General features: G+C 51.5%; 1 protein-coding gene across 4 annotated transcripts in view; it reads left to right on the top strand.

The window, feature by feature from the left end:
* Sec14l1 (SEC14 like lipid binding 1) overlaps positions 1-11,635 on the top strand; it is a 43,795-nt gene that overhangs the window by 26,608 nt on the left and 5,552 nt on the right. For all 4 annotated transcript variants that reach the window (XM_013347625.2, XM_005350791.2, XM_026780258.1 and 1 more), the window contains exons 5-13: positions 969-1,097; positions 1,482-1,719; positions 2,564-2,673; positions 3,972-4,161; positions 6,128-6,216; positions 7,081-7,151; positions 8,169-8,340; positions 8,634-8,768; positions 10,909-11,043. In XM_013347625.2, the coding sequence (XP_013203079.1) occupies positions 969-1,097; positions 1,482-1,719; positions 2,564-2,673; positions 3,972-4,161; positions 6,128-6,216; positions 7,081-7,151; positions 8,169-8,340; positions 8,634-8,768; positions 10,909-11,043 (1,269 nt within the window). The remainder of the gene's footprint in view (positions 1-968; positions 1,098-1,481; positions 1,720-2,563; positions 2,674-3,971; positions 4,162-6,127; positions 6,217-7,080; positions 7,152-8,168; positions 8,341-8,633; positions 8,769-10,908; positions 11,044-11,635) is intronic.

Raw genomic sequence — 11,635 nt, forward strand, 5'->3', positions numbered from 1 at the left:
GGCTGAGTGCCGGATTGTAAGTGTGCACCATCGCACTCGGCTCTGGATTAGATTGTATTTTCTGGAGCAGGGTCTCACCGAGTAGCCCAGGCTGGCCTGGATTCATCCTGTAGCCCAGGCTGGACTGGGATTCACAGAGGCCCACCTGCCTCTGCCTCCCAAGTGCTCAGACTAAAGGCGAGTGAGTAGCACAAGGCCAGCTTCCTGACTGGTTTTAAGTATGAAGTTGTTTGTCTTTTTCCTGGCCCAGCTTCTTGACTCTAGGTGTGCGTTTGAAGCCAGGGTTTGAGTGTCCTTGAGTGTAGGGCTCTGACCATCTGTCCGTTGTGATCCTCACTGCGTATACTTACTTCAGGAACTTCTTTCTCAGGGCGTGAGAGACGCCCTTCCTGGCCCCTGCTTCAGCGGTTAGCCTCCTGCCCTGTCCTCCACCCAGAGTCCACGCATGCCACACTTGTCTTCCCGTGGTTCAAGCCCACAGCCTCCTCTCCTGCAGAGGAGCCCAGGGCCCTCACAGTCGCCTGTCTGTCCCTCCTTCCCAAGCCTTGCTGTGCCCTGAAGCCAGCCCTGTCCCTTCTCTAGCCTTCAGCCCCACAGGGCCTTTCTCCATAGTGCTCCTGTGACCTTCCCACCTGTCTGTGGCTTATCTGTCTCTCCGGGAGCCCGAGCAGCACACAGTGTGGCTCTTTTTCTGTCCATGTTCAGCATCACAGGAGCTGGGTGAGTGGATGAAGGGCTGGAGCTGAAAGGCTCTGTGTGTGTTTGTCACTTCCAGAAAGTTGTGAGGTTGTGATGAAGGCCTTGGAGTGTCTGAGTCCATCTGGGCAGTTTTCTGCCCGTCCTTTCTCCTTCCCCACGACAGTGACACCATTAAACTTGCTTCTTCTGGGTACTGGTCAGCTAGCTGGGGAGCGGATGTGATGCCTCCATTGCTAGCGCGGTAATGGGATTGGGTTCTCTGCCTGCAGGTTCACCCTGAGAACGAAGACTGGACCTGCTTCGAACAGTCGGCAAGTTTAGATATCAAATCCTTCTTTGGTTTTGAAAGCACAGTAGAAAAAATTGCCATGAAACAATATACCAGCAACATTAAAAAAGTGAGTGTCTTTCTTGGGACTTTATGGAAAAGGAGGCGGCAGTCTCTGAGAGAGTGACCACAGTCTGGTTGACTTTTAGCTTACTGTTTACTTGTGGAGACATTTCCCTAGTTCACGCAAATTCCTAATTCTCTTGCTTCAGCCTCCCATGTGTCAGGGTTACGGGTGTTTCCACTGCTCTCAATGAGAATTATTTGGGGGTGAACAGGTGAGGGGTTGGGGGATTGAACTTACTTGGGGTCATGTGTGTGCTAAGTTAGCATTCCGCCACAGAGCTGTGTCCACAGCCCCCAGATTCTGGTTTGGGGAATGTCTTAGAAGCTGGTGAGGTAAGATGTCTGGGTGGTGGACGCATGCTCACAGGATACCTGTCTTGTCTCAAAGGGGAAAGAAATCATCGAATACTACCTGCGGCAGCTGGAGGAGGAGGGCATCACCTTTGTGCCCCGGTGGACCCCGCCCTCTCTGCAGCCCTCGTCAGAAACACTGTCGTCAAGCAAGAGTCAAGCCACATCTTCCGCTGTCCTTGTCCCAGATGCTGCTGCCCTCAAGGAGGGGCTGAGTGGGGAAGGCATCAGCAGCCCAGGCCCAGCATCTGAGCCTGTGGTAGGAACCCCTGACGGTGAGCCTGGCACAGTCTGGGGACCCGGGGCCTCTCTCCTCCCCACGGCTCTGTCCGTGACAGTCGGCCTTGCACAGAAGAGAAACCCATCCTTGTCTGACGCGTGTTTCCTGAGCCTCCCACTTAGAGAGCACATCTGTTTTATTCTTGTTCGTTAAAGGGAAGTTATTTCTAGTTGTCCACTGATTTGGACCAGGAAGTGTTTTCCGTGTGTTTTGATTGACGATAGTGACAGCGTTTTCGTCACCCAGGTCCTGTGCCTCCTCTGCGCAGCTCTCCCACTCTCAGCCCCAGGGACCAGTCGGCTGCCTCAGTTCATGTCTACGTTTGCTGGGCACAGCGCAGTTGAGTGGTCACACAGCTAGTGACAGGGCTGGGCCAGGGTTTGTGTGCAGTTTTCTGTGTGCTAAGCACATATATAAAAACACAAGTTTTTAATTTCTAGTTATAGAAAGTTTAGAAAATAGGGGGGAAATCAGAAAACATTGTTAAGATGATGGTGTCTATCATTCTTTCGTTCTGCTTGCCTTTGGACAGTCAGCTGGGGAGAGAGTCGGGGCTGTGCGTTTGAACTCAGGCCCTGTGTTGAAGATGAGTGTGCACTGTATCTATTAAGCCATCAGCCTGTCCTTGTAGTACTGAAATTACAGGCGGAGGAGGCTCGGAACCCGCCTGTGTTTATCAGGGATCTGATCTTAAAGACCGCTTACTTACCTGTGGTTATCAGTGATGCCTCCCTAAAGGCTGTCCTGGACAGTTGCTGCCTTGCCCCGCCCCCACTCCAGCCTCACTGAGAGAAGGGTTCTTTCTCTGTGGAAATAACGCCATGTACCTTAAATTCCAGACAAGCTAGATGCCGACTACATCAAGAGATATTTGGGTGACCTGACCCCGCTCCAGGAGAGCTGCCTCATCCGACTGCGCCAGTGGCTCCAGGAGACGCACAAGGGCAAAGTGAGTGCTGGCTGCCGTCAGCACTGCTGACCGCGGATCCTGCAGTCTCTGGTCTCACTGGAGGCTACAGAGTAAAGATCTTTCCATGTCTTTTGACCTGTTCCTCCCACCCGAAATACCACGAGTGTGTCTGTGGTACCAGATCCCCATGGCAGGCTTAAGATGCCTTCCACACGCGGGTAGCTATGTTCCCTGCGTTTCACAGAGAAAGGTCTAGCTTAGAACCCACGACATGCCAATCAGTAGAACATAGTGTCTGTCTGTGTTGAGGAGCTGGAGCGTGTTTTAAAGTGCTGGCCTTATCATACAAAGAAATCCTCTTCTCTGTGACACTCTAATACACGCATGTCATTATACTTTGTTATTCAGGAGAATGTCGCCTGCCCTCCCATCACAGTGGAGCTTTGATTCTGAGATTGGGGGAGACCCTAGCCAGCCCCACAGGAGTGAGGTTTATGAAAAACAGGCCAGATAAAAGGAGCTGGGCATCATGTGTGGCTCGCCTGGTCCCGTGGGCCTGGTTGCCTGGGTTTAACAGCTGTATGTCGCCAGTTGTTAGGGAAGCAGCCACAGAAGAGCAGCTGCCCTGGACAGCTGTGTAGTGGCTGCTCCAGCTCCTACTGTCCTGTGGTCTAAGCAGCCAGGCAGTGGAGGGCTAAGGCAAGTAACTGAGGCCTTGGGGCTGCTTCCACCTTACTTTGCTCAGCTGAAGTCTGGGCGGATTTTCCCAGTTCTGCTTTTTTATGGCACCAGTGATGACTTTTCTGGCAACTTTTTTGGTGGCACAAGGGATGGACCTGCTAGAAAAGCTTTCTACTCCAAGCTGTGCTCAACCTAGGAATGCTGCTTCTTGGCATTGTGAACAGTGTGGCTCACTGTTGGCAGTAGGTAGGTGTCTTAAGTAGGGTTTCTGTTGCTCAGAAGAGACACCATAACCATGGCAACTCTTATAAAGGAAAAACATTTAATTGGGTGGCTTATAGTTTCAGAGGTTTAGTCCATTATCATCATGGTACCACATGGAGTTCAGGCAGACATGGTGCTGGAGGAGGAGCTGAGCTGAGAGCCCTACATCTTGATCCATAGGCAACAGGAAGTGAACTGTCTCACTGGGCGTGGCTTGAGCATATATGAGACCTCAGAGTCCATCTCCACAGTGACACACTTCCTCCAACAAGGCCACACCTCCCAGTAGTGCCACTCTCTATGAACTTAGGGGCTAGTTACATTCAGACGACCACAGTAGGTAGACTTTCCCCCAGCACCTCCACATAGCCTGGAAATCTCTCTTCTCCTAGATCCCGAAGGATGAGCATATTCTCCGGTTTCTGCGTGCCCGGGATTTTAATATTGACAAAGCCAGAGAGATCATGTGCCAGTCTCTAACTTGGCGGAAGCAGCACCAGGTGGATTACATCCTGGACACCTGGACTCCACCCCAGGTCCTTCAGGATTACTACGCTGGAGGCTGGCATCACCATGACAAAGGTGGGGCGAACCTGACATGGTCACAGCTCTGTGCTTTTGTCACCCTATACCACGTGACTGGCTGGTGTAGTTAGAAGCCCATTTACCCAAGTCTGGACAGCCAGATTGGGACGTGGTGTGAGGGCCTTACCTTCTGTTCTCAGGAGAGCACTGCAGGGTGTGGCACAGCTCAGTAGCACAGTAGACAGAGCTGCCTGGCCCAGTCTCCTGCTGCAGATGGTGCAGAAGGGCTCACTGAGGGCCAAGGCCCAGCACCAGGGCATGCCAGCCACCCCTGGAACCTCTCCCAGCCCCTCACCTGCCTCAGCCTTGTGGGAGGATATGTTGTGTCGACTGACCTCTGGTTGCTGACCTAGAGCCTGCCAGCTGTGCAGGGTGGCACTGTGCTCACGCAGATGTGACAGTATACTAGAAAATGTGCCCCTCCCTCTGCTGAACATGTCCTTTCAGATCAGCAAGTCCTGAAAACTTGTTTTTTACTTTGGGAATGTAGGTTTCCAGATAAATCGTAGCTTTACTAATTTTTGCTTTTGTTTTTATTTTTTGGGATAAGGTCTTGTACTGTAGCCCAGGCTAGCCTTAAACTCTCTTAAATAGCTAATAGGAGCTTTTAACTCACCTTTTGATTTTGTTTTCAATATTGTATATAATTGAGTAACTTCTGGGTTTCTGTTTGACATTGGGTCTCTTTATGTAGCATAGGCTAACCCTGAACTCTAGATCCTCTTACATTAGGATCCTGAGCACAGAGACACAATACTGTGTACTTTGATGTCCATTGCTTTATTAATTTTTGCTGAAAATGTAATATTTATTTTTATTCCACTTTGTGGCTCAACTCTTGAAGGTTAAAAAGTTTTGGTAATAAGATCTTGACAAACCAGCTGTGGTGCCTCATGCCTCTAACCCATCATTTAGGAGGCAGGCAGGCAGGCAGTGAGTCCAGTCTGGACAACACAGTGAGTTCCAGGATAGCCAGAGTTACAGCTGAGACCCTGTCTCAAACAAAAGATTTTTTTTTAAAAAAAAAAAATGTGTTTTACTAAATGTCAATAGAGTCAGGTGTGATGGAGTTTGTAATCCCACCCCTTGAGAGGCAGAGGCAGGCTGATCTCTGTGAGTTCGAGGTCAGCCTCATCTCTGGAGCAAGTTCCAAGCCAGCCAGAGCTACAGGTAATGGACTGCAGGTGATGTTCCCCAGGGGTCAGGTGTTGGTCCCAGGCAGGATGACAGCCGACCTGGTGTGTTGAGGTTGCTGGCCTGGGTCCAGGGTCAAGAGTGTAGGGTGTGCTCTGGCCTGCGGTTGTCTCTGCTCTGGTGGGTGATGACAGATTCTATCATGAGTTAGGTGGTCTGTTCACTGACCCTCTGGGCTAGGGAGCCATAGACCCAGCATGTGTTGGCTGTGGTACTTAGTGGGTTTCCAGATGTGTGTCCTTAGGAAGGAAGGCTGACTTTATAAAAATCTTGACAATAACTTCTTAATAATTTATGGAAAAATTGTTTCATAATTTAAAAAAGCCTCTGTGTTCATAGAAAATATGTGGCTATGCTGACGTCCCCTGCGGTGAACACTGAACTCAGCAGCAGCCATGGTCATTCGTGTCGGGGAGCCAGGTGGCTGCACCCAGCTCAGTCCCACTTGGCCTGGCCCAGCCCAGCCGTGTGGGCCCAGGTCCTGTCAGTTGCTATCAGCTGACTTGGTTGCCCCTCCCCATGGCATCCTTACACAGAAGCTAGTCTCCCTTTGCTCCTCAGAGTAGGCCAGGGCTCCACGTGTTTTCTTGCTTATCTCAAGCAGGAGCACAGAGCACGCTTCCCTGGGCAGCCTTTCTGTGCTATGCCAGGGACAAACACAAGGTCTCACAGGAGGAACCTCTGGTATGGAGCTGCTCCTTGGCCCTTGTGAATCCTCTCAGAGCCATGCCCTGCCACTCACCCCAGCCTCCTCCTTGCCTCTCTGCAGACGGGCGACCGCTGTATGTGCTCAGACTGGGGCAGATGGACACCAAGGGCTTGGTGCGAGCCCTCGGAGAGGAAGCCCTGCTGCGATACGTGAGTGTTATGGGGAACACTGGGCTGCATGCTGGCTTCATGCTTGCTACCAGCAGGACTGGGGCATTGTAGCTGGCTACTGGGACAAGTACACATGCTCTACGCTTGGGGAGATGTGTTCTGCACAAAGACTTCTGAGGAGGACGCACAGCACAAACCCCAGGAGACGGTTCCCACGTCACACCTCCTGCCAGATCTCTTTCTGTTGACCCTTCCCTTTTACAGGCTGATGGCCTCTTTCTTAGGCTGCTGAGCTGTCACCTGATTCCAGGCCACCCCTGTATCTCCCCAAATCTGCTGCACCCCTGGCCCAGAGAAGAATCTGTTTTTTCAGTTTGAAAACAAACTAAGACATAAAAAAACAAATCCCATCTCCCCCAGTATTTATACCTCTTGTTTTAATGTGTATTCTTTTAGGTGCCTATGCCCCAGCCATGTGTGTTTTTATGTGCGTGCGTGCGCACGCGCGCACACGCACACACGCACACACACTTCTCTACCCAAGAATTCTTATAACCCCCCCCCCAGCAGCTGTTTTCTCTGCCTCTGTCTTGGCTGATATGGGGAGACCAGGGTGTACCCACACTCCTCACCCGTCTCCTGTCCAGAATAAGTCTGTCTGCAAACACCCCCACGTCAGTTCTCCCTGCTCAGGTGACTCTGAACTGGTGTTTTCTTTGGCCTGCCTGCTTTCTCCTGTTGATGCTGCTGTTTACTCTGCAAGTGAAGCAGTCATTGTCGCCTTGTGGGGTGTGAAGAGGTGCCGTGGCCGTGTGTGGCTGTGTCTTGCTACCTTAACCCCTCTGTTAAGTTTGATGTTTCTTTGCCTTTGGACTGACCCTGGCCATCGTCATTTGCTTACAGGTTCTTTCCATAAACGAAGAAGGCCTAAGACGATGTGAAGAAAATACCAAAGTCTTCGGCCGACCGATCAGGTTGGTGGGGCCTTATCTCCGTCCATATAAAGAACAGGAACTAAGTTCTTTTAGTTGATCTTTGGCACCACAGCCTGATAGCTGACTGTTTCCAAGCAGTCTGGAAGGTTGGAAAACAAGTGATAAGGTCAGTCCCAGGGGCAGTGCCAAGATCTCATATCTGTCAGCCCTGAGTTGCCGCTCTGTGGTCCTAGGAGCCAGGACCACGTGCGGTTTGCCCGTTGGACTTCTTCCTCCCACCCCCAGTTCTTCCTGATGAACCAGCTTCTAATTGTGGAATACTATTCTGAAAACGGGCAGAGAAAACTTTTAAAAGAAAAACACTTAGAAAAGCCAGGCATGATAGGTCACTCCTGTAATCCCAGCACTTGGGGACTGAGGCAGGAAGATAAGAGTTCAAGGCCAGCTTCAGCTTTGTAGAATTCAACACCAGCCAGAGCTACAGGAGACCCTGTCTCGGGTTGAGCAGCGCCAGCCTGAGCTACAGGAGACCCTGTCTCGGGTTGAGCAGCGCCAGCCTGAGCTACATGAGACCCTGTCTCGGGTTGAGCAGCGTCGGTTCTGCCGGGCCAGGATGTTCAGGGTCCTGTTCACAGTGCCTGTCAGTTCCAGAGGCGACGCTGTACCTGCGAGTACGCTCGTCCTTACAGTTTACACTCCGTGTGTCAGTGCCAAGTGTCTGCCTTGGTAACAGGCTGGGGAGGCAGCATCAGGATGCTTAGCACTGAGCAGGTCTGAGGGGGCCTTTTCAGAGCTGGGGTCTCATTAGCCAGGCTGTCCTTGAACTCCTGATCCTCCTGCCTCTGCTTTCTGAGCCTTGGGGTGTCAGCGGTTCAGAGACTCGCTATCCTCTGTCAGGACTTGACTTTGTGGGTCAGGCTTTGCTCCTGTCACTGCCAGTCTGTGCTTCATGCTCGCAGATAAGAGTGTGTGGTTATATCAAAAGAAGAAAATGAAATAGGACACCATTTGCCAAGTTACCATCTGTTAACTAAGACACATCTTGGTATTATCTAGCTCATGGACCTGCCTGGTAGACCTTGAAGGACTGAACATGCGCCATCTGTGGAGACCTGGAGTCAAAGCTTTGCTGCGCATCATCGAGGTGGTGGAGGCCAACTACCCGGAGACGCTGGGCCGCCTGCTCATCCTCCGAGCCCCCAGGGTCTTCCCTGTCCTCTGGACACTGGTGGGTTTAGATGCTGTTCTGTAGCCATCGGGGCATGCTCAGTACCTGCCTCCCACTGAGGTCTCAGCTAGGCAGGAGAAAGCAAATAAACCCAGATATAAAGTGCTTCTGATTCTTTAAGAGGGAAACAGGCGGGATTTCCCTGAGGGTCCTAGTGCTTTGCCAGGGATGTCACAGAGTGCCTGAGAGCTGCGACCCACCCGCCACCTCACCCATGCATGTTGTTGCAGTGCAGGCTTGATCCCCTGAACCGCGCAGCAGATGACGTCACTGTTTTGTCTGATTGGTTTCAGGTTAGTCCATTTATTGACGACAACACAAGAAGGAAATTCCTCATTTATGCGGGAAATGACTATCAGGGCCCTGGAGGCCTGCTGGATTATATCGATAAAGAGATAATTCCAGATTTCCTGAGCGGGGAGTGCATGGTACGTATTGGGCAAGCACCCATGCCAGGGCCAAACACTTGTTTGCACTGAAGGTTTTCTGAACTGGGTGGCTGCTGGTTTTGCTTGGTTGAATAGACTAGGCTGCCGAGGAGTCTGTTGCTGACGTGGTACATTAACACTCAGGAGCGTGTTACAGGGTCCGATGCCCTGCAGCTGCCTTTATTCACGCAGCCTGTGTAAAACACATCTTGACTCTTCAGAGAAGCTGTACATGTTTCAGAACTACATTTTTTTTTTAACTTATCTCTGTGTGATGTGAGCATGTAGGCCCGAGATTGACTCAGTTGGTCTCCGTCTTGTTAACTGAGGCAGGGCCTCTCATTTGAACCCAGGACGCACTAATCAGGTGAGTCTGTCTAGCCAGCATGCTCCAGGGTCCCTCCCTCCCACCTCTCAGGAAGTGGAGTCCAGCAGGCCACTCAGCCCTCAGCATTTACAGAGACGCTGGGCATCCAGACTCGGTCCTCAGTTGCATGACAACTGCCTCACCTGTTGGCCATCCGCTCAGCCTTAAAACACCTGTGAGATGGAGAATCGACTCCCAAGACTGTTTCTCCTTTCCTTAAGTAAACTCACATAATACTCAAAGTTGAAAATAGAGGAATTGCTTCTGTCCTTTGTAGGTTGGGGTGTTAGGGTGTGAGGTATGGATAGTTAAGCAGACACTGCTGGCCTGCCCTGTGCTGGGTGCAGGAGTTTGATGCCAGAACATGGAGGTCGCGCCCAGAAGCCTGACATGAGGGTTCAGGGAACAGAAGCCACGGAGACAAGTGCCTGGCTCCGTGACACACAGTAGCAATGGAAGCAGCAGGGGTCAAGTTCTTAGCAGGCTCTTGTCATACTTGACCCCAATGGGGGTCTTCTGAGGTGTGTGTCCTGGAATTGTCTGGCTGTGAAGAGTTGAGCTTTCAGTGTGGTTTTTCCAAATGGCCGGAGGAATTTAGGAAACAGAGGGCTGAGCTTTGGCTCCATGAGGGAGATTGACGGTGCCATCGCAGTACAAAGAGCACGTAGTTGCAACCAGAGTGATCCCAAACAAGGTTAAAGCATGGGCCAGGCTGTGGTAGCCATGAGTGCTGTCAGGACAAGAATTGAATTGGGGCAGAAGGCTCAGCACCCTCCTGTCAGTATTTACTGGTGCTGTGATGTGCTCAGAGTCAGGCTAAGGCCTCCCGAGGCCCGCTCTCAACTCTCCACAGTGACTCCTCAGGCTGCCTTGTCAAGAGTCGTTCATGAATTCTGTTGACTTCCCTGTGGGCAGGGGTATTGAACTTTGGGCCAGGCTAGTGTGTGTTTGTTTTCCTTTGTAGTCTCATTACGTAGCCACGCTGGCCCTGAACTCACAGCCCTCCTGTCTCCACACCCTCAGTGCTTTAGTGCAGGCCTCACTAGTAGCCTGTCCACACCACCGTCTGTGACCTTGGGTGACTGCAGGGACCTCCCTGCTGCTGCTGCTGTGCTACAGGCTGAGAGCTGCAGTTTTGCTCTCTGTGGAGTTACTTCCGGGTTGATCATCTCAGAAGTGCTTAGATTTCATGCGCTTGTATGCGAGTTTGCTCTGTTAAGGTCAGCTAGAGAATCTACAGTGAAAATAGCTTCAGAGTCAGCTCAGCTTTTTCAAGTCAGTTCAGGTAATGGTCTTTTGTCAAGGTTTGGCTGATTCATTAATTGTTTGACCAAGGTTACATAGGGAGCTTGCTTTAGCGTATCTTGATTTCCTTCCTTCCCTTTTTGTGGTGCTGAGGATGAACCCTGGAGCCTGGTGTTCATTAGGCTGTGCCGCTGGGCTGTGCCCCGAGTGACTGTGGTTTCTGTGGGTGGCTGTTGGGAATGGATCTCTGCTCAACTGATCGCGCTTCTTTTCCAGGGCGCTGTAAAGTCTAATACTCACGCATGTTAGTGTGAATCCCGTGCTAAACCAGCTGCAGCTAGTTCTCATTTATCCAAAGTAAAAACACTTGGATCTAAGTGGGCTGCATAAATATTTTGCTAAGTACTACAGAGTATTTGATAACATTGCCAGTGTCCTCCATAACCCAGCTGCCTCAGGAGGTGGGCATGTGGGATGAGGGGCTGCCTGGCCTCTACACGTCTCTCACTGCCATATTTTCCTTTCTAGTGTGATGTACCAGAGGGTGGACTGGTCCCCAAATCTCTGTACAGGACTGCAGAGGAGCTGGAAAATGAGGACCTGAAGCTCTGGACAGAGACCATCTACCAGTCTGCCAGCGTGTTCAAAGGAGCCCCGCATGAGGTGCCCGCCCTCAGCTTCTCCCACCTACCACCGGACAGGCAGCACTTCCCTTAGGGTCCTTGGCTCCTTTGTCTGGTCTTGGCTTTAGGTTTTGTTGGCACTGGTGTTGGGAAATGGCAGCATTGAAGGGCAGAGCTGCCTCGGGACGCTGCTGTCTGACCAAAGTGAACCTTGAAAGCTCATTAGCCCATCGACTGCTATTTCCCTGAGATCCTTGACCCCATGCAAACAGGTCTTGCCTGGGGAGGGCTGTTTCCAGCTCCTGGATTTGGTTTGATGGTTTTATGGGACAAGTTTTGCTCGATAGTTTTTCTTGACTGGGTTCTGGTCATTTGTCTTTCTTGCAGTCTTTGCTCTGAAGGGACTGCCAGGAATGAGAAATGAGCGCATCTTCTTTCCCTTCTTTCCAGCATGGGGTGTGGTGGCAAGGGTAGAAGCAGCAAAGCTCCTGTTTGGCAGGCCCTCCCCCGTCCCTGTGGTGTGAGCATGGCTCCCCCGTCCCTGTGGTGTGAGCATGGCTCCCCCGTCCCTGTGGCGTGAGCATGTCTCTCCCGTCCCTGTGGTGTGAGCATGGCTGTCCCTGTCCCTGTGG

Source organism: Microtus ochrogaster, chromosome 7, assembly GCF_000317375.1.
Source record: "Microtus ochrogaster isolate Prairie Vole_2 chromosome 7, MicOch1.0, whole genome shotgun sequence".
In the NCBI taxonomy this organism is placed as follows: Eukaryota; Metazoa; Chordata; class Mammalia; order Rodentia; family Cricetidae; genus Microtus; species Microtus ochrogaster.